We start from the raw sequence: 22,078 nt of genomic DNA on the forward strand, positions 1-22,078 counted from the left end.
GAAACCTGTTGAAACAGTATTTTTTTTGCAAAAGTGTCTTAAATTAGTATTTATATTCTCACCAACATTGAAATTTTAAACTTTCTTTCCCTTCATTACTCCCGTCTCCATCCACCCCCCCTCCATTGAGTCATTTGACATCATGCACAACAGTATTTTTGCAATAGCATAGGTTGGGGGGCAGGGATAGGTTACAAACATAGGTACAACACCTAATCACAAAATTGTGTGGCAAATTCTGCCTGTGGGTGCAAAAAAGTTGAACCGATATAATAAAACTCCTGCACTGCATTCCATAATATTGTTTTCTTGAACTTGGGTAAAAAGATAAATTCCCCTCAAAGCTAGTGTGCCATTTATTACTGTTAACATTGCATGTTCCCACTGCATGGCTACTAATCTCATGCAGTTAAATGAGACACATAGCAAATATTGGTAGGTCAGGTCCATTTACAAGTGGATAATAATTGTATTTGTATATGTTGTATAAATCCCTTGCCTAGGTAGAAGTAAAAAGCTGGAATACAGTCTAAAAATTCACATTGAACTAATAATGTTTCCCTCATTGTTTCTGATCTAAACTAAAGCTCTAAATTTGAAAGGTATTCAACTCCATATTAAGTATTCAGCATTTTACATATAACAATTTCTGTGTAATTATAGTGCTTAAGATTCTAAAATTCTGTTACATCAATAATTAGAGTAAATTTAGGTATAGATCATTAAATACCTGCTTATGGGCTTCCTTGTTTTTCTCTCCTCTCTTTCTTTGTCCTTTGATTCCTTGTTCCCTTTCCTTTTTCCATTCTCACTAGTCATTTTCCTGATCATGAAGATTTTAGATACTCTGAAGATTATCGGTAAGACTAGTTAGCTTTCTTTGCATTAATATGATTGTTAGGAATTATAGTTCAATGCACGGTAATCCGATCAAAGCATGTAAAAATCCTTGCTTACTTTCACTTTAGATCTTCTCCACATACCATACCAGCATCCATGAGTCAGGCTACCAAGTGGGAGAAGCTATGTATATGTTTTATTACAAATTTACATTTGAATACATTAAAGTTCTTTTTGAACACAGCTCCTACATAGAATATTGTACGTGAATCCCTCTGTCTATTTGTGCCCTTATAAAGCCACACCTAGTTTGGTTTCCTTCATAGGCCTTGGCATTATGTTGTGTGAAGTTCACTTAACAAATATTAGTTGTTTGTATACAATTGTACTGTCTACTATTTTAACAGAGGCATTAACACATTTAAGATAAATGTATTGACACCTTCATTAAAATAGGGGGCAAAGGAATTATAAACGAAGGTGTTAAGCATTGTGCCATTTGTTCATTTCAGCAAATTGTACCTCAAAGTTCAAATGTTTCTTCTGTGACTTTTGTTTCCTGAATGCAAAAGTGTGAAGAAATGGTGTCGCAAAACCTATTTAACTAGTTAAATTTTGCTATTGTTGGTCCCAAGAAACAGATTCTCAAGTATATTGAAAAGCATTTTCATGCCTTGTACCCACTGCTGCAAGCCTTTTCCCAAATTGCACAGATATGAGTGCTGCTTTTGCAAAGCTTAAAGGAACATTGCAATCACTATTCCAGAACTAATGCTCAAGAGATCTCAGCGGAGATTGTGCCGCGTAGTGAGAAAATTACCGCAAATAATGCTGCTGCTGTTAGCAAATTAAGAGCCATATCCGTCGCGTTCATTGCGAGAACGGGAATGGAGCTCTAACTTCATGCTGCGTTACTATATCCTGGATCTCTGATTCCTATTGGTAGTAATATTGACATTGAGGCCATGAACAGTAAGGTTGACTGCCATTAGCTCACAGGCACAGATGAAGATTGGACTACTTGAAGCTATATTTAATTTGGAATATACTGAGGGGGGTGTTACAGGCACAAAAGAATGGGAGTACTACAAAAGTCGCACATATCCGAAACAATCCCTTCCTCTAGTTACCCAATATAGCACAACTTATGTTGGCTTGGTCTGAAGGACATAAAGAAGAATTTCACGCCATGCAAGAAGCTATCAAAAGCTTAACTTTCATTTAGGAACATAGAAACAGGACTAGGCCATTCAGCCCCTTGAGCCTGTTCTGCCATTCAGTGAGATCACGGCTGATCTGTATCCTAACTCCATCCACCCACCTTGGTTCCATATACTTTAGTAATCTTGGCTAGCAAAAATCTATCCATCTCAGATTTAAAATTAGCATCTACTGCTTTTTGTGGGCGAGCGTTCCACACTTCTACCACCCTTTGCGTGAAGAAGTGTTTCCGAACTTCTCTCCTGAATGGCCTGGCTCTGATTTTAAGGTGATGTCACCTTGTCCTAGACTTCTGCACCCATGGAAAAAGTTTCTCTCGATCTACCCTATCAATTCCTATCAAATCCTAAAAACTTTAGTCAAATCATCCCTTAAACTTCTATATTCTGGGGAATACAAACCTCGTTTATGTAATCTCTCCTCATAATCTAGCCCTTGGAGCCCTGGTAACATTCTGGTGAATCTGCTCTGCGCTGCACTCCTTCCAAGGCCAATGTATACTTTCTAAGGTGTGGTGCCCAGAACTGTACACATTACTCCAGATGTGGTCTAACTAAGGCTTTGTATAGCTGTAGCAAAATTTCCTCCCCTTTATATTCTAGCCCTCTAGTTATAAAGGTTAACATTCCATTAGCCTTTTTGATTATTTCTTGCACCTGATTACTACATTTTAAATCTCTTTGGACCTCCACTGTTGCTAGCTTTTCACCATTTAAAAAAGACTCTGATCTATTCTCTTTTGGTTCAACATGGATGACCTCACACTTACCCTGCATTGAAATCCATCTGCCACAGTTTTGCCCAATCACTTAATCTATCAATGTCTCTTCGTAATTTTATGCTCCCGTCTACACTACTTACTATGCTACCAATCTTTGTCATCGGCAAACTTGGATATATGGCTCTCTTTTAGTTATCTAAGTCATTAATAAATATAGTGAATAGTTGAGGCCATAGCACAGATCCTTGTGGGACACCACTAGTCACTTACTTCCATTTCGAGTACATACCCATGATCCCTACTCTCAGTCTCCTATCGCCCAACCACTCTCCTAACCAGGTCAGTAATTTGCCTTCATTTCCATGAGCTTTAATTTTAGTTAACAGTTTCTTATGTGGAACCTTATCAAATGCCTTCTGCCATGCCATATAAACTATACCCATAGACATTTCCCTGTCTACTACTTTAGTCACTTCAAAAAATTCCGTTAGGTTCGTTAGACATGACCTAACCTTTACAAATCCATGTTGGCTTTCTCTAATCAGCTCAAATTTCTCGAAGTGCTCAGTCACTCTTTCCTTAATTATAGATTCCCCACAACAGATGTTAGACTAACCAATCTATAATTTCCTGATTTCTCTCTCATATTTTTCTTAAATAAGTTACATTTGCAATTTTCCAATCTAAAGGGACACTTCCTGAATCGAGAGAGCTTTGGAAGATTATGGCTAAAGCATCTGCAATTTCCTCACCTACTTCCTTTAAAACCCTAGGATGGAAACCATCAAGTCCTGGGGATTTGTCACTCTATAGTGCTATTATTTTCTCCAATACTGTTTTTTTATTTATGTTAACTTGAGTGATTTAAAAAAGACTCTGATTCATTATTAATTTCCCTAGAATGTCAGATATATTATCCTCTTCCTCTACTCTGAAAACTGACACAAAGTAATTATTCAACAAGTCTGTCATTTCCTTATTTTCATTTGTAATATTACCCGTATCTGTTTTTAAAGGGCCCACATTACCATTGACTACCCTTTTTCTTCTAATATAATTGTAAAAACTTTTTGCGTTAATCTTTATATCCCTCGCAAGTTTCTTTTCATATTCCCTTTTTGCAGCTCTTACTATCTTTTTTGCCTTCCTTTGCTGTTCTTTATATCTCTCCCAGTCCCCTGGATCTACACTATTCTTTGCACTTTTGTATGCTCCTTCCTTTATTTTGCTATCTTTCACCTCTTTTATCGACCATGGATCTTTCCTTTGGTAAGTAGTGCTCTTGCTTCCTAGGGGTATATACTGGTCCTGTATTAAGCTAAATTCCTTTTTGAACACCTCCAGCTGTTTATCTGTAGTTTTACCCAATAACGGTTTTGACCAATTTGCTGTTTAGTCTCTGTCTTACCTGTTAAAGTTAGCCTTACCAAAATCTAGAATCTTAGTAACTGTTAAGCTTCTCCTTTTCAAACCTAACATTGAATTTGATCATATTATGATCACTGTTAGCTAAATGTTCCCTTACTGTTCGATTATTAACTTAGTCTGTCTCATTACTCGTTACTAAATCTAATATGGCCTGCCCTCTTGGCCCTAGAACATGTTGCTTCAGAAAATTATCTTTGGACTCAATAGACTGCTTTCTACATGAGCCATGAGAGTGACTTTATGATCCTCTAACCCATGCAAGACCCTTTACTGGACCATGTGGAATCTTACAGAAAAGGACTGTTCAATTCTATTGTAGTTAACTGAAGAGCTGCTAAAGCATCTTGGACTGCTGAAGAATCTGCCATCAGTGCAAAGCATCTCCAAGTTCAAGGGCTAGATTTTCCACCCTTTAACTATGAATGGGTGAAACAGTTAACAGATGTTTGAGCTAAGCTTTTGGGTCAGCCTTTGTGATGGTGATGATGTTTGGTTGAGGAGTCATGACTTCTGATACATTTAAAGCTTGCAAATTTTAAAATATTTCCTCCTCCTCCCATACTGTGAGGCAATAAACGGGTAGCATCTTTACATAAAGGCAGCATTCAACAGAGTAAGCCACTAAGGAACTCTAGTAAAATTGAAGTTTCAAAGTCACAGGGAAAACCATCCAGTGGCTGGAGTCAGACAATGGAAGATGGTTGAGGCCGATCATCACATCCCCAAGGCATCAGGGAAGTATCCTCGGACTAACCATTTTCAGCTGCTTTAATAAAGTCCTTTTCTTCACCCCCTTCCACCTCCTCCCATCATTCCCACAGGAATAGAACTGTTTGCAGTGTTCAGCTCCATTCACAACTCCTCCGATAATGAAGCAGCCATGTCAGCCTACAGCAGTACTTGAATAACAACCAGGCTTGGGCTGACAACTGATAGGTAACATTTGTGCCACATAGAGATGGCCATTACTTGGCATTTTAACATGAAAAAGCTAAGTCATCTCCCCATGATCTTCAGAGGCATCATTATTGTCGAGACCCCCACCACTTACATCTTGAGAGTCACCATTGAACAGAAGCCGAACTGGACCAGCCATATCAACACATTGGCTACAAGGGCAGGGCAGTGACTGGGTACTATGGAACAATTGGCTCACCTCCTGACTCTTCAAAGCCTCTCCACCATCTACAAGCCTCCAGTCAGGGGCATGATGGGATACTCAGCATTTGCCTAGATTGGTCCAGCCACAACCATACTTACCACCCAGGACAGAGCAGTTTGCTTATTGGTGACTCTGCCACTGGACTCCATATCAACCCCCTCCACTACCAGAGCACTGTGGCTGCAGTATGTATTAACTACAGGATGCACTGCAGCAAATCACCCTAGTTTATTTCGACAGCACCTCCATCGCCTTCGACCTCTACCACTGAGAAAGACAAGAGCAGCAATGTCATTGGAACACCATCACCTCCGAGTTACGTACTAACCTGACTTGGACATATATTGCCGTTTCTTTGTTGTTGTGGGGTCAAAATACTGGAATTTGCTACCAAAGACCATTATGGGATACCATCACCACAAGGACAGCAGTGGTTCAAGGAGAAGGGCCACCACTACCTTCCCAGGGCAACCAGGGATGGGCAATAAATTTGGCTTTGCCAGTGCTGCCCACATCCCAAGATCAAATATGAACAAAAATCTAGCATTTGCCTTGCTGTTCTGCTACTGGTGTGATGCAGAAAAAGTGTGTTTTTACAACAGTCCAGTAACTTCATGGTCACTTTTACTGATACAAGCTTTTTATTTCCAGATTTTTTAAATTGAATTCAAATTCTCAAACTGCCTTGGTGGGATTTGAACCCACATTCTCTGGATTATTAGTCCAGGCCTTGGGATTTCTAAAACAAATTTTTAGAATACCAAAATATTTCCCTGTCACTGATTCTTCAGAAGTTGAAGACAGTTTTGCATTCTGTTGTTTTTGGAACCCTCATCTGTTCTCTGGACAAGACCAGGGATCTGAATCGTTCTAGACAACTGTTCGTTCTGATTTTTTTTTTAGTCTGCAGAAATGTAAAAGAATATATTGCTTTATTACAGTTAATCAAGAACAATAGGTTAAAAGTACATTCTGGTTTTGCTGTGGTCAGCATCAAAAAAGTTGCTTAATACCTTATAAGGCATGCAGCAGTCCCAGTGCTTTCTCTAAGCATGACTGTTCAGATTGGTTTGCTCAAGAAGATGCATGTTAGCATGTCAAGCTGACCGTATTGCCCACCTCCATTTTTGGTACAATGCAAGTATAATCCAGATGGATGAATAAATGAAAAAGAGAGCGAGATTACTTGCCTTTTAGGCATGATCTTTCTCACCCTTTCCATGGAATTTATTCTTGAAGTGCATAGTTCCCACTCTTTCTTCACTGTCTTCTCCCTGATTTTTCAGTACTTGCAGCTTTAATGTTAACTACTTGTTGGAATCCTCCTTTGTATACACATGGTCAACTTTTTGCAGTTGATTGTATTTAGAGAACGGGATGGATTTGGGATTAAGGCATATGTACAACACAGGAACAAGAGAGAGCTCATGACTCTTGTTTCCCCTGTTGGATTAGGGATCATGTTAAAAGGTACGTTGAGAATTAATTCTATGGAAAAAAGAAGGAAAACCGTAGCCAATATTTTTTCAACATTCACTGCCCTCTGCATTTTGGAGATCTGAGCACTGCCAGTTAATGTAGTAAGTTTCAAATGCAGTGGACAAGAAGTTCTCAAAACTTTGATATAACCTTGGAGTAGATATGAACTACTTTCTAATTTTATTAAAACTTCTGTCATTACTACATAACACTTCAGTTTTACTTTTTGGAAATGTTTATTTCAGTCTAGGCCTGTAGTTTAAAAAAGCACTTCAGACTTTGTTTATAGTTCATTATACAATATTGATTTTCTTGAAAGTGAATTATTATAGTAATTGGAATAGTTATTCAGTTAGTAAAACCTTCTAGCAGTTATATTTAGTGCTTCCTGGCAATGAATTTTGCATGTACAACATTGATTTTTCAAGACATTTTGTCTTGCTATTTGGAACACTTTTATTGCACATAATTTGCACTTTTTTAGTATACATAGATGATGTGAACTGATGATACATATCCAATCGGTTTTTCATTTTATTTTGTTCCTTCCAGGCAAGGTGAGTCATCAAATGAGGAAAGTGCATTTCACGATCCTTCTCTACTGGAAAATCTTCAAGGCAATCATGTAAGTAATGCATTATTGATTTTTATTTGGTTTTTGGAGATTAACATCCCAAAGTATATAGTTGTGTATATATATATTTGAATGTATCATGAAGTAAATTTAATAAAAGAGCACAGTGATGGCTGAATGTCCTGCTTCATATCATGTATTATATGAGGATATCCCTTTCTCACTCCTTGCAGTCAAGATAAGCACCTGCTCAATGAGTCTGGTAGAGAGGGTGTAATGGACTATCTCTGTGGATATCAGGAACCTTCCTACTTAGTTAACCTGCAGGTGATATGAGTGATAAAGAAGGACTGGATATCCATCAGGCAGTGCAGTTAAGGCTATTAAACTTCTTCTGTTGGAAGAGCCTGAGACACAGTGCCAATTTCAGCTCAGATTAGTTGATCGTTTATAGTTCTGTGCTCTAGCCTCATGGCTGCTATTGTACCTGTTAGTGGAGACACATGTAAAATTGAGTTTGGTTACAAATTAAAATGAAACCTTGATGATAGTAACTATTTTTATACAATGAAAGAACTGCTACAAACAATGTAAGATTGGAAACTGACTTTCTGGAAAAATTTGTTTTAAATTATGCCTTGGCTGATATTCAAAGGTCTCCTTGTCTGTGACACAATGCATTAATAGATTATACTGCTAGGCCATCTCCACTTTCCCTAATGCCTTTTAATTAAAATTATAAATTAAGGCAAATTGAATACAGAGATGTGTTTCAAGGACATTTGAAAATAAGACTATTTTAACTCTATACAACTCATTGGTGAAATTACATTTGGAAACACAAGATCTGAATAGAAGCTTGCGCTGGACCACTGCCAGCTTCCTTCTACCTGCTGCCTCTCTTCCCAGCACTGGTGTTGCTGATAATACGGAAGTGTGCTACATCCTGGGAGTTTTAGTTTCTAGGCATATTAATATATTTTGATACCCTCATAAATCCTATGAAATATAGTTGAAACACTTTTATCAAAGAAGTCATTTCCCATGGTCAGAACAACTTGCCTGATGTGGTCCAGTGAACATCTGGAGTAATCAGCAGCATGAACTGTTCCCGTAAAGCAATGGAGCTCGAGCAGTAATTTATTAAATTGGAAAAAATGTAACATTGTTTTAGCTAGCAAAACAACCATATCTCCTGGAAAAAGTGGTTTGCCAGTTATATTAGTATGGGTTTAAAATTTACTCTCCGTGTAACCTTAACTTTTTTTGGAGGTTATGTTTTTTTTACCGTGAAATAATCGCAGAAGTTAACTGCGAGTAATTGATCAATAGTGAAGTACAAGAACATCCCAGACTGTTCCTTCTGATCTGAGTATTTGTATGGTTGACAGCTGCAGTGTAGAATTAAGTAACAGAGAGTAAAGAGCACACGTATTTAGCTCTTTAGTTGTTGTCCTTTATTACCAACAGGCATGTGATAACAAAAACCTTCTCCAGTGCTTGCTTTGTGCAGTGGTGCCTAGAACTGAACACTGTACTGTGGTCCAAGTCTTAGTGTAAATTCTTAATATAAATTCTACAGATTTGTATTCCACTGCTCTGGCTATATATTCCACCATCCTATTTGTGTTTTTAATTGTTTCACCGCATTGTCTGGATAAGAAAGTGATATTGCTCCCAGTTTCTTATCCAACTCTCCATATACTAATTCAGTTCCATTCATTTTTTTTAAACCAACCTGTGATAGTTCACATTTATCAGTTGTAATTGCATTTACCATTTATGAAGTAATTTTTAATTATGACAAATAAAACTAAGAAATATTTCATACTATTTCTATTTAGTGATTATAGTCAGACCTGAGTTGTAATTAAGTGAACAAAAGCTTAATGGCTTTGTAATTATATGTACATTTTAAAATATTTTCGCTTTGTGCTGAGTTTTTTTTTGAGTTGTGGCTGCCTGATGTCCTTTATTGAGATGTGATCAGGCTCACAATAGGAGAACTTATTGGGTGGTATGGCTTCAAATTTTGCTGCTGGAAAATCATGCCAAAAGTTGACCTGATGATGTTTGACATTCCCATATGGTTTCCTACATGTCAAAACCTTGATTGGCTGAAAAACTGGCATAACGTGTTGGTTTTTAGCCATGGGCCAGTTCTACCTCCAGTATGGAGTTTAGAAGAATGAGAGGTGTTCTCATTAAAACATATAAGATCCTGAAGGGACTAGAAGGGGTAGATGCTGAGGAGATGTTTCCCTTTGTGGTGTGGAGATGCCGGTGATGGACTGGGGTTGACAATTGTAAACAATTTTACAACACCAAGTTATAGTCCAGCAATTTTATTTTAAATTCACAAGCTTTTGGAGGCTTCCTCCTTCGTCAGGTAAATGTTCAGGAGCTCCCTTTGTGGGAGTGACTAGAACTAGAGGCCACAGTTTAAAAATAAGGGGTCTCCCATTTAAGACGGAGATGAGGAGAATTTCTCTCTGAGGGTCGTGAGTCTGTGGGACTCCCTTCCCCAGAGAGCGGTGGAGGCAGGGTCATTGAATATTTTTAAGGCTGAGTTAGATAGATTCCTGATTAACAAGGGAGTCAAAGGTTATAGTGGGTAGGCTGGAAAGTAGGGTTGAGGTCACAATCAGATCAGCCATGATCTTATCAAATGGCAGAGCAGGCTCAAGGGGCTGAATGGCCTACTCCCGCTCTTAATTCGTATGTTCGTATGGATGGTATGACCCTAAAGGCCGAGGAATAATGTGAATGAAGTGCTTGATGTGACATTTTTCGGAGTGAAGAGGAACAGTTACAAAAGGGAAGGGTCTTCATGGAATAAGGTAAAATATTGTGAAAATAACCTAGACTTGAGTGGTGGGGGACGGGAGAGAGAAAATTGAGGTGAGAGCTAGTAATGTTTTTGTTGTGCAGAGTTAATATTTGAGTAAAACGCTACTTCTGACCTTATTGCTGTACGATTAAAGTTTCAACATCAGTGTGAACCAAAAAGTGAATACATTCAACCTCTTTGCCATGAATTTCCCAGAGCTGTTAACAAACTGAGTATTAACCAAAAAAATTAGAAACTAAAACTGATTTAAACTACAGTGCTGTATTTTCTTTTAAACTTTTTTTCTCCTTTGACCTTCCTGGGTCAGCACCCCAACTACAGCCTGTGTCAGTGCTCTAGCTAACCAGCCAAGAGTGACTGGTACATCTTTCTCCAATCCCCGCACCGCCCCCCCCCCCCAAAAAAAAAACCCCATCTGGTTAGGGTATGGGGCGAAGCATAATCTTTGCATACTACCTTCCTACAGTGACATGTCTTAAGACTGTGGACATGGTGGAATGGAGGAATCAAACATGCATCCCATTCCTCCATACATTGTTACTTAAATGCTTTGTGTTACTTCATAATCATTCTAAGTAGTCTGAAATGATATGACCAGATTAAATTTTTTAGATACATTGGAAGCTGTGAAGTATATATAATTTGACTGTGATGTCATTTCATTTTTTTTTAAATTGCACATTGGAAGATGCCATCTGCTGTGAAGCTACTGAAAGTAAAATGAGAATATGCAGGGGAAGATATTCTCCATTTACCTGACACAGCTGATTAAGTAACTATTGGAAAACTGTGTTTGCTGTCGTGTCTGTTATTTGGACAGAATTTTATTCTAACTTGTCAAGTTAAATGGTGAGCCAGTTCCCTAATTAGGAGTCTTGGTTGTATGTACTGTACTTCTTTGCTGAGGAAGTTCCTTTAACTCTATTTGTGTTGGATCACTGAAAAAAATCAATTGTACACATATACAGTGCTGCAAAAACTTAGGGTTAAACGCATCTGTAAATATTACAAAAATCTAAGCTTATTATTTTACAAAAAATAAAAACAAATGTGGACAGGCAATCAGTCCCCCTCGCTCAGCTTTTCATAGAGACCTATACCCACCATCACAGCAGCGTTTGTCCCTATTGTTTTAAGATTTTTTTTTAACCCTTCAGTGGTGAACACAAATACACAAGTTTGAACTCCATGATCTGCTCCAGTGATGAGCATGCACATTGAACTGCACCTTTGCCAATCACACTAGCTGTTCAGATTTATGTCCTTCTGTTTACACCATTCAACATCCCAGAAGATCTATTACTGAGCACAGCAGAAAGGTGGAGGTTGATGTTAATGCACTTACAGAAATTAGTTTGAAAGGTGTTCTTAATCAGATTCTCTTGTTTAATGTATTACCTTGGCAAAGGTCGGAATGATCCATAATCTTTCAGACCTGTACAGAATAGTTGAATTATCTGTAATACTCTGTTCCTTATAAAATCAAATTTTAAAATGTTAAATATTTTTTATGACTGATTGTAAACTTCACAGTTATATTGTGAGCTGAATTTAATAAGAAATTGATCAGGGATCTAGGGGTACAGATTCACAAATCATTAAAAGTAGCAATGCGGGTTAACAAAGCCATAAAAATTGCAAACAAAGCACTGGGGTTCATTTCTATAAGAATAGAATTGAAAAGCAGGGAAGTTATGGTAAACTTATATAGAACCTTGTTGACCACACTTAGAGTATTGTGCACAGTTGATACCAGAACTGAGAGGTTATAACTATCAGGAAAGACTGAACAGGCTGGGGCTCTTTTCTCTAGAAAAGAAAAGACTGAGAGGTGACCTGATGGTCTTTAGAATTATAGAATTAGAAGACATTTCCACTTGTGAGGGAGTCTAAAACTAGGGGTCATATATATAAGATGGTTACTAATAAATTCAATAAAGAATTCAGGGGAAACTTGTTCACCAGACAGTAGTTAAAATTGAAACTTGCTACCACAAGGAGTAGTTGAGGCGAATAGCGTAGATGCGTTTAAGCGGAAGCTACATAAACACGAGGGAGAAAAGATTAGAAGGATATGCTGATAGAGTTAGATGAAGTAGGGTGGGAGGAGGCTCTTGTGGAGCATAAACACTGGCATAGACCATTTGGGCCAAATGTCCTGTTTCTGTGCTGTACATTCTATGTAACAATGCATTTATAAACCAGTTTAATTTTTTTGAGAAATGTGGAGAAATAGATGCATATCTTTTGCAAATCCTTCTGACACTTTTTCTTCCTGAGCTTTAATACTTTTCGTAACATTTTAGCCCACAGCACCAGTCATCTGCGAGTTTCTAACCATGATGGCAATTTGCCATACAGCAGTACCCGAGAGGAATGTTGACAAAATAATCTACCAAGCGTCATCCCCAGGTAAGAGGTAATACCGAATAGGTAAAATTAATTATGCTGCATATTTGTATCATAAATAAGAACCTATACATTTTATTTTAAAATGTGCTTTCTCTTTGAAGCAGCACTATAGGGAAGTAATTGGAGCATTGTGAATAACCTGTTTAAGGATCGGCCCCTTGCACAAAGAGATTAGAGGGTGTTTTGTTCTAAATTCTAAAGGCTTTATTAAGTGTACAATTAGAACATACTAAATAAGGTGTTGATATATAACCTGGCAAAGCTGAACACCGACAAGGTTCCGAGGCGATTACTCTCGAAGGTCCTTGTGATAACATTTGAGTGATCCAGTCGCGCTCCGAGAACATTTTAAACAAATAATGATTTATGTCTCAACTTATTTACATTATTAACACCCTTAGTCCTACAAGGCCGTGTGCACCCCCGAGGCCTTCTATCAATTGCTTTCTCTGTCTAACCCTAGCAGCCATCTGTTTTACTCCCTGCACATTCCAGGTAACATACAATACCTGGTACCACCAGGCCTCCCTCAAACCATCTTATAAACATGAGATAAGAATGAGACAGGATGCCTCATTACTCAAGGGTGCATTATCTACACAAGGTTACAAAAAGCCTGTTGATGCTAAAAACAGAGAGCAGAAGGCCTTGTTCAGAAGAAAAGCTTTTTCTTACAAGCATTATGATTCATTTTCTCACTGTTGTATTCACATTTGAATGTGCGTAAGGTGATCAAAAGCCAAACTCATTGTGTTAGGATTTCTGAACCAAATTTATACAGGTAATGGTGCAAATTGGCATATACAGCATCCAAATAACTCCAATTTGGCTATTCTAGCCATTTTGTATTGGCACTGTTTTAGCTTAGATTTCGAGCATCCATGAGCTGGCTCTGAGTTTACACTACTGAATTATGACTTTTATACCAGTGGTAGAATTGTACACTTACGAAAACATGCACAAGGAGACTCACTTATAGATGGCATGATGCAGGTTCAGAACTGCATCAGTCCATTATAATAGATAGAATGAGCATTGAATCACCAGAACCAAAGTACGTCTTAACACAATGCTATTATGAGTATGGTGAAACCAGCTCCACTCCAGGATTTAAGCACGTAATCTACACTGAGGGAGTGCTGCATTGTCAGAGGTGTTGCCTTTTGGATGAGACGTGAAACCAAGGCACCATTCAGTTGGATGTAAAAGATCCCATGTCACTTTTCGTAGAGGAGGGAGTTCTGCTGGTGCCCTGGCCAACATTTATCCCTCAACAAACATCACCAAAATGGATTAGCAGATCATTTATCACTCTTGCTGTGTGCAAATTGGCTGCTGCATTAGCCTACATAACAATGACTACAGTTCAATGCTAAGTTATTGGCTGTAGATTGTTTTGGGAAAGTCCTGAGGATGTAAAAGGTGCTATATAAATGCAAGTTCGTTCTTTATACTGATTGTTTTCCAAATTCTTTCTTTGAGTGTGAAATCCAGCTGTTCCTTTCTGATTACTGTATGCACCTTTAAAGCATCCAGCATACGTGCCGTGTAGACCCATTTTGCTGACTCCTCACCGCAAAACCAACGTCTTTGATCATGTTTTCGGTGTTTTCCCTTAAATTTCCTCATTATTTGCCATCCATTTTTCCTCTGTGAAGCGCTTTGGATCATTTATTACATTAAAGATGCTATATCATTGCAAGCTGTTGATGGTGGGTGCTCCAAGTGGTATATTATGTCTTTGCACACCTTGAGGAGATTTCAAAGATATTACAAGATGCACAGGCATCTGTCCCAATTGTTTGTATATTGGTACCAAGGAGTTCTGGTGGATGCTACATTTAGCTTGAACATAGTTCCTCAAGACTACACTGTGAAGGGCACTTTGGTCTTGCTCGCCTTTCTTCAATTATAGCAAAGTTCCAACCTAGTTTAAGCTTATGCCACATTAGACTCAAGTTCAAATAATTCCCTGTCATGGTTTAGAACTTCTAAGCATGTGTTGGAAGGGTTTCCTTTGGTCCATATGCAAGATCCAGGATTAGGCTATGAGGTGGATTTATGGCAAAGCAGGGAAAATGTTGCAAGAGGGGAAGACTCCTGCCTACATTGACGAAGGGAGAATTGGCCTTATGGCAGGCAAGTCATTTTGTCAAACCCCCTCATATGAAGACCTGGATTGAGCAGCTGGTGACTAGGAAGTTTGGTTCACTGTATTGCACTTGGGTGTTTAGAACATTGTAAGCTGCCCTGTACAAGTACTTCCACCATGCTGAAGGCTGAATGTCTGCTGTATACCTCATGAGGAAACTTGGAAGCTTAGCATGACAGCTCCTGGAAGGCATCATCTGGAGGCTAGTACTTACACATATATTGAGGGCTTGGTGTATACAGTGTTTGAATTGAACGGAAGTAAACAACTGCAGCCAAAGTTCTGTTAGCTTTTGGGTTTCTTTTACTCTTTTTCTTACTCCTAAATATTTTTGGTTTCTATGTTTCAGATTACTCTCATAGGTGAGCCCTAGCTCCGTACACTGTCGAGGATGTTTTCACTTGCCTTGATATCCAGGCAAAACTCATAGCATACCCAGGAACCAAACAGTGAACACTTTTTCAGGTTACCTCAACTACTGATTTTATGCCATGCCTTCACAGGAGTCTCCTTGTCTTAGAAAGGTAGCGGAATAAAATGACATTAGAGTTTCTTTTAGGCTTTAAATGCCAGAAATACTAATAGAATAAGGGAATAGTAGCAATATCCTAACATCTAATTTTATCGTAGTTATTAAACTTGGCTACCTCTTTATTGTAACAGAAAATAAATAATTTACAATTTTTTGCTAAACCACACTGTAATTAATGTTCATAGCAGTGGTCCTTTGTTCCCTTTTCTCGTCAACTGGAAGGTATGCAGCCTAGTTTACTCTGTTCCTGGTTCCAGACAGATTTTCTCTGAAGGCTCCAGATAGATTCTCTGATTTGAAAATGATTTGGTCCTCCAGTGAGCTGCTTCAGGTGGACGGTGTGACCGCTCCACCCACTGGCCGCCCGTCAAATGACAAAATCGAAAATCGGCCCCCTTGTTTGTGAGGGTGAATTATGAGGAAAGTCGGGAAAACTTGGGCTCTTCAGCCTTGAGAGCATTGACTGAGGGCGCACCTTGTAGAGATATAGAAGATATTAACCTATTTATGTAAAAGATAAATGTGGAACACTCCCTCCATGAAAATAGGAGGCAAGGGATCGAGGATTAGATTAATGAAAGACATATGTTCAGAAATTCTTTATGAAAATAGTGATCAACACTTGTATGGACTTTGAGAGGGTGTGACGGTTTAAAAATCCTGTAGTTGTTCGAAACATTTGGGTGCTGTGAGGGTTACATTGTAGATTTTTCTAATTGAATGAGTTCAATTGTCATTCTCATCAATACTTATCTTTTGCTAATTTAAGTTGAATGGTTTTCCTGCTTTGAACTGAAGTAGTGTTGCATATGCTTGATTGTTATCATTGTGATCTAGTCATTCTGTGCAGCTGTTGCAAGAGAGTGAGATCAGTTGGCTGTGTGTTTGAGATTTGGTTCATGTTAAACAAAATTTTCACATTAATATTCATAAACAGTAAGTAGGTTCTACTAGCACTATTTAGGGACCAGAATGGTAGATTTATGTCGACTGAAGATGTCTTGTTACTTGTGGAGTTTTTGGTTTCAAGGTCAATGCTGAATGCCATGAATTCTTTCTAGTAACCAATATCCATCGTGCTTATGGTGTTACTACAAAAAATCTTGTGATCCTCCTATTCACTGAAAGACAATACTCCTTTCACCAGCATCTCTCTCTTGACCATCCATATAAAAAATTGAGTTTCAGTTCCTCTAAGAAATTCACCTCCAGTTCAAATAGTTTCTAATATGGATGAGGAGCCCTTTCTGGAACAGTCCACAAAGACATCACTAGCCAAGCAGCATCCTGCATTGATTTAGCCAAATAGAAACCACCAGTCTTAAAGGGGTTACACATCATTTTCCAGCCACAGTCAGAACAGCTTCACCTTGTGGCTCTGTAGCTGTCTTCTGGGATGTGGGATTTCATTTATCCTGCCTTACTTACAGGTATTACTTAATCAGGGTCTGTCTCTCAGCACACAGAGTTTGACTCCTATCACAACCCATCATCTGTCCTTCTCAAAAACGTCCTAGTTGTGTCTCGATTTGTGAAGCGTGTTGGCTACCAGCCCTCTTGAGATTTGAATCTTGTACTGATCATTACTGTAGCAATAAAATTCTCTCAGAACCCGTTCTAGATGTAATGTGAAAACTAAACATCACCTTTGCAGATGATTACCACTTATTAGTAGAAAATAACCATTTGGTTTACATATTTTAGATGATTAGAACAGTAACTGAAAATGTACAGATTTTTTGATTCCCGTACCTTAATTACCATTTACAAGAAAATTCTGGGAAATTTTTTTAAATGCTAGCTTAAGTAAATTATAGTTTTTTGAAATTTGGCCAAGTTTTGACAAAATAATTATGAATTGATTCTTTTTTTTCCCCTCTCAATTGGTTGTGATATAAGGGGCTGTCTGAAGGGTTTGTTTTCTTTGGCAGATAACACAATCAAAATAATCGTGCAAGTTCCAGAAGCTGCAAATGACATTCGATACACAAAGGATCTTGCCCAATCTGTTGGAACACTCACATTTAAAACTGCTAGACTTGTTACATTATTTTGGCACATAGAGTGAATAAACTTAAGCTTTGGACCTAATTTTGTTTAATGCACAACATCTGTCTGCTCTCTGATGCCTCGGAGTTTATCAGATGAGTAGCTGAGCCATATAGAGCAAGAAAGATCCAGCTTTGATCCCTGGTTTGTGTTGTTAGTTTATCTCAGCTAGGGTAATGGAGTGCTAAAGTTGCCCTCAACATCCTGTAATTAGGGCGAGGAAGACTTCCCAGGCTTTTCACTGCTGATTATTATCCAGCAACACTCTGCTGGAAGTGTGTATGAGTATATGTTGGATCAGGGCATGACTATGATGATCCTCTGCGGGTGAGTAGCCTGTTGAGACCCACTATAAAAGTTCACATTTGAATTAATGGCCACTTATGCAAGGTACCAGATTGCAGATTGCACTTGTGGAACTGTATCCCGGCAAGTAGTCAGTGCCTTCAGAAGAGGAGGGCTGGGAGGACATTCATTTGGGGGGAGGGGTGCGTAATGCACTCCTTTTCATCCATACCTTGGCTACCACATGGGCCAATAAGCAAAAGGTTCATTTGACAGTCTGCTAGCCAGCTATCTGAACCAACATATATGCTCTTAGGTGCTTACACTATTGTTTGGCTCTGATAATTCACAACTATGCTCCTAGTTGATCTCAATATTTATGACTTCTATCTAGTACTTCATCTCTCTTTGAGCTAATGCATTTTGGAGTTTTTTGTATGTAATGTTAAGTCTATCATTACAATAGTCTCCTCCAGACAAGATTATGGTGTGCTTCAAGTACTTGACTGGAACTTCAGGCACACCTTGGATGCCGGAGGGAGTCCATGATTGAAAAAAAAACTTCCATAGACTGTGGAAGAAGTGGGCTTGATGAGTTGAGTACCATTCCTTCGTTTAAGCTTTGTTACATAGAATTACATAGGATTTAGAGAACAGAAACAGGCCATTGAGCCCAACCGGTCTATGCCGGTGTTTATGCTCCACACACTCTCTTTATTTCCTCTCGCCCTGTCAGCATATCCTTCTTTTCTTTTCTCCCTCATCAACTTATCTAGTTTCCTCTTGAATGTATCTTTGTTATTTGCCTCAACCACTCTATTTGGTAGCACATACTACATTCTCACCACTCTGAGTAAAGTTTCTCCTGAATTCTTTATTGGATTTATTAGTAACTATCTTGTATTTATGGCCCCTAGTTTTGGACTTCCCCACAAGTGGGAACATCCTCTCCACGTCTACCCTATCGAACCCCTTCATAATTTTAAAGACCTCTATCAAGTCACTTCTCAGTCTCTTTTCTAGAGAAAAGAGCCCCAGCCTGTTCAGCCTTTCCTGATAGTTGTACCCGCTCAGTATCATCGTTGTAAATCTTGTTTGCATTATCTCCATTGCTTCTCTATCCTTATTGTAATATGGAGACCAGAACTGTGCTTAGTATTCCAAGTGTGGTCTAACCAAGGTTCTATATAAGTTTAACATAACTTCTCTGCTTTTGAATTTTAATCTTGTAGAAATGAACCCCAGTGCTATGTTTGCACTTTTTATGGCTCTGTTAACCTGCATTGCTACTTTTAATGATTTGTATATCTGTACCCCCAGATCCCTTTGCACCTCTACCCCATTTAGACTCTTATTTTCCAAGGAGTGGGTGGCCTCCTTATTCCTCCTACCAAAATGTGCTACCTCACACTTAACTATATTGAAATTCACTTGCCATTTACAAGCTCATTCTGCAAGTTTGTTAATGTCTTGTATTTTGTCTCGGTCCTCCTCGATATTAACTATACCCCACGAGTTTTTGTCATCCGCAAATTTTGATATTGTACTTACGATTCCTGAGACCAAAGCATTTTTGTAAATGGTGAGCTACAGTGGTCCCAGCAATGATCTCTGTGGAATACCACTTCCTACCTACCGCTAGTCTGAGTAACTTCTTTTAACCCCTATTCTGTTGTAATGAGAGGAGGCCTTGTACTCCATGGGGTGGAAGGAGCATCTGACTAAGATTGTTGTGTAGCTAGTTGTTTTCTCTCTGAACATAGGCACGTTCAGTTGTATATTTAAGATTGAATGATACTGAAAGAATGGAGTAGAGTTTTCAAATTAAAATATAAACACCATTGAAGCTATTTACATGACATCACTAGACATTAAAATATCAGACTTTGTAATGCGTGATTGCTTCTATGATGCAAAGTTTTTTTTTATTTCTTCTGTGACAATCAAGGACGTAATCCTAGATCCTAAACAAAAGAACTCTCACCATCCCATTTCTTTCCTATTTTACTATTAGTGTGCCTTCTTATTATACTCAATATAACATTGATAAGATAACCTAATTCAGAAAATCTGAAGAATATTTTTCATTCCACATCGTGTGGCCACTTGTAGTGGATTTATTTCTCTCTCACTGTTCGCATTGTTGCACTGCTTTACTGAGCTAGAAAGTTTCTCCTTTGGATTTAATGCAGGATTTTGCATTGAAACAATACAGCTGGACACAATCCTGGTTTTAGCAGCATCACTGCGTGGTGAATGGGGTGGTTGTGCTCCCACTAGCAACTCCACTCCCTCAAGTGATTCTATCCCAGGGTGCTTGCATCTACAGTGCTGATGCAGCAAACAAAATGGCCATTGGTGTTGTTGACCACCATTTTGTCCAGCTGTAACCCATACAGGCCAGCAATATTGTTTTTGCATTGCTGGCCTGTACAGACCTTTCCCAGCCATCGACGAGGGTACATGGCCAGAAAATGAAAATTGCCATTGCGACTTTGAAACAACATTTCACCAGCTCGCACTGTATAAATCACAGATTCCACAGAACCGGCAGCCCAAACAATCATAACAGTTCCTTTTTGAAGCATTCTGCGCAGACTAAAAATAACTTACATTTCTGTTCAGCTCATGGCACTTTTAACTTCCAGTCGTTGTCTCTGATTCTCCAATCGTGCATTTGTCAGAATTATTTTTCTATATCCATTGCCTTCATATCTTTGCACAAGTACAGCAGTAACTCTATGTGCCAGTACATCTGTTCATCTCCTTAATGCTTTGTCAGTCTTAATTTCTCGGACTGTATTCAGTAATCCACTTATGAACATAAGAAATAGGAGCAGGAGTAGGCCATATGGCCCCTTGAGCCTGCTCCGCCATTCAGTAAGGTCATGGCTAATCTTCTACCTCAACTGCACTTTTTTTTATTCCTTCATGTGATGTGGGCATCGCTGGCAAGGCCAGCATTTTATTGCCCATCCCTAATTGCCCTTGAGAAGGTGGTGGTGAGCCGCCGCCTTGAACCGCTGCAGTCCGTGTGGTGAAGGTTCTCCCACAGTGCTGTTAGGAAGGGAGTTCCAGGATTTTGACCCAGCGACAATGAAGGAATGGCGATATATTTCCAAGTCAGGATGGTGTGTGACTTGGAGGGGAACGTGCAGGTGGTGGTGTTCGAATGTGCCTGCTGCCCTTGTCCTTCTCGATGGTAGAGGTCGCAGGTTTGGGAGGTGCTGTCGAAGAAGCCTTGGAGAGTTGCTGCAGTGCTTCTTGTAGATGGTACACACTGCAGCCACGGGTGTGCCAGTGGCGAAGGGAGTGAATGTTCAGGATGGTGGATGGAGTGCCAATCAAGCGGGCTGCTTTGTCCTGGATGGTGTCGCGCTTCTTGTGTTGTTGGAGCTGCCCTTATCCAGGCAAGTGGAGAGTATTCCACCACACTCCTGACTTGTGCCTTGTTGATGGTGGAAAGGCTTTGGGGAGTCAGGAGGTGAGTCACCCGCCACAGAATACCCAGCCTCTGACCTGCTCATTTATGTGGCTGGTCCAGTTAAGTTTCTGGTCAATGGTGACCCCCAGGATGTTGATGGTGGGAGATTTGGCAATGGTAATGCCGTTGAATGTCAAGGGGAGGTGGTTAGACCCTCTCTTGGAGCAGGTCATTGCCTGGCACTTGTCTAGCGCAAATGTTACTTGCCACTTATGAGCCCAAGCCTGGATGTTGTCCAGATCTTGCTGCATCCGGGCACGGACTGCTTTGTCATCTGAGGGTTTGCGAATGGAACTGAACACTGTGTAATCATCAGCGAACATCCCCATTTCTGACCTTATGATGGAAGGAAGGTCATTGATAAAGCAGCTGAAGATGGTTGGGCCGAGGACACTGCCCTGAGGAACTCCTGCAGCAATGCCCTGGGGCTGAGATGATTGGCCTCCAACAACCACTACAATCTTCCTTTGTGCTAGGTATGACTCCAGCCACTGGAGAGTTTTCCCCCTGATTCCCATTGACTTCAATTTTACTCGGGCTCCTTGGTGCCACACTCGTTCAAATGCTGCCTTGGTGTCAAGGGCAGTCACTCTCACCTCACCAGTGGAATTCAGCTCTTTTGTCCATGTTTGGACCAAGGCTGTAATGAGGTCTGGAGCCAAGTGGTCCTGGCGGAACCCAAACTGAGCATGGGTGAGCAGGTTATTGGTGAGTAAGTGCCGCTTGATAGCACTATCAATGACACCTTCCATCACTTTGCTGATGATTGAGAGTAGACTGATGGGGCGGTAATTGGCCGGATTGGATTTGTCCTGCTTTTTGTGGATAGGACATACCTGAGCAATTTTCCACATTGTCGGGTAGATGCCAGTGTTGTAGCTGCACTGG

The 22,078-nt window shown here is 39.5% G+C and overlaps 1 protein-coding gene across 1 annotated transcript in view; it reads left to right on the forward strand.

The window, feature by feature from the left end:
• The window catches only part of atp8a1 (ATPase phospholipid transporting 8A1), a 417,286-nt gene that overhangs the window by 187,854 nt on the left and 207,354 nt on the right, over positions 1-22,078 (forward strand). The window contains exons 15-16 of the mRNA XM_067988311.1: positions 7,404-7,476; positions 12,583-12,688. Coding sequence (XP_067844412.1) covers positions 7,404-7,476; positions 12,583-12,688 — 179 coding nt within the window. The remainder of the gene's footprint in view (positions 1-7,403; positions 7,477-12,582; positions 12,689-22,078) is intronic.

The sequence above is a fragment of the Heptranchias perlo genome, chromosome 1, assembly GCF_035084215.1.
Source record: "Heptranchias perlo isolate sHepPer1 chromosome 1, sHepPer1.hap1, whole genome shotgun sequence".
NCBI lineage: Eukaryota > Metazoa > Chordata > Chondrichthyes > Hexanchiformes > Hexanchidae > Heptranchias > Heptranchias perlo.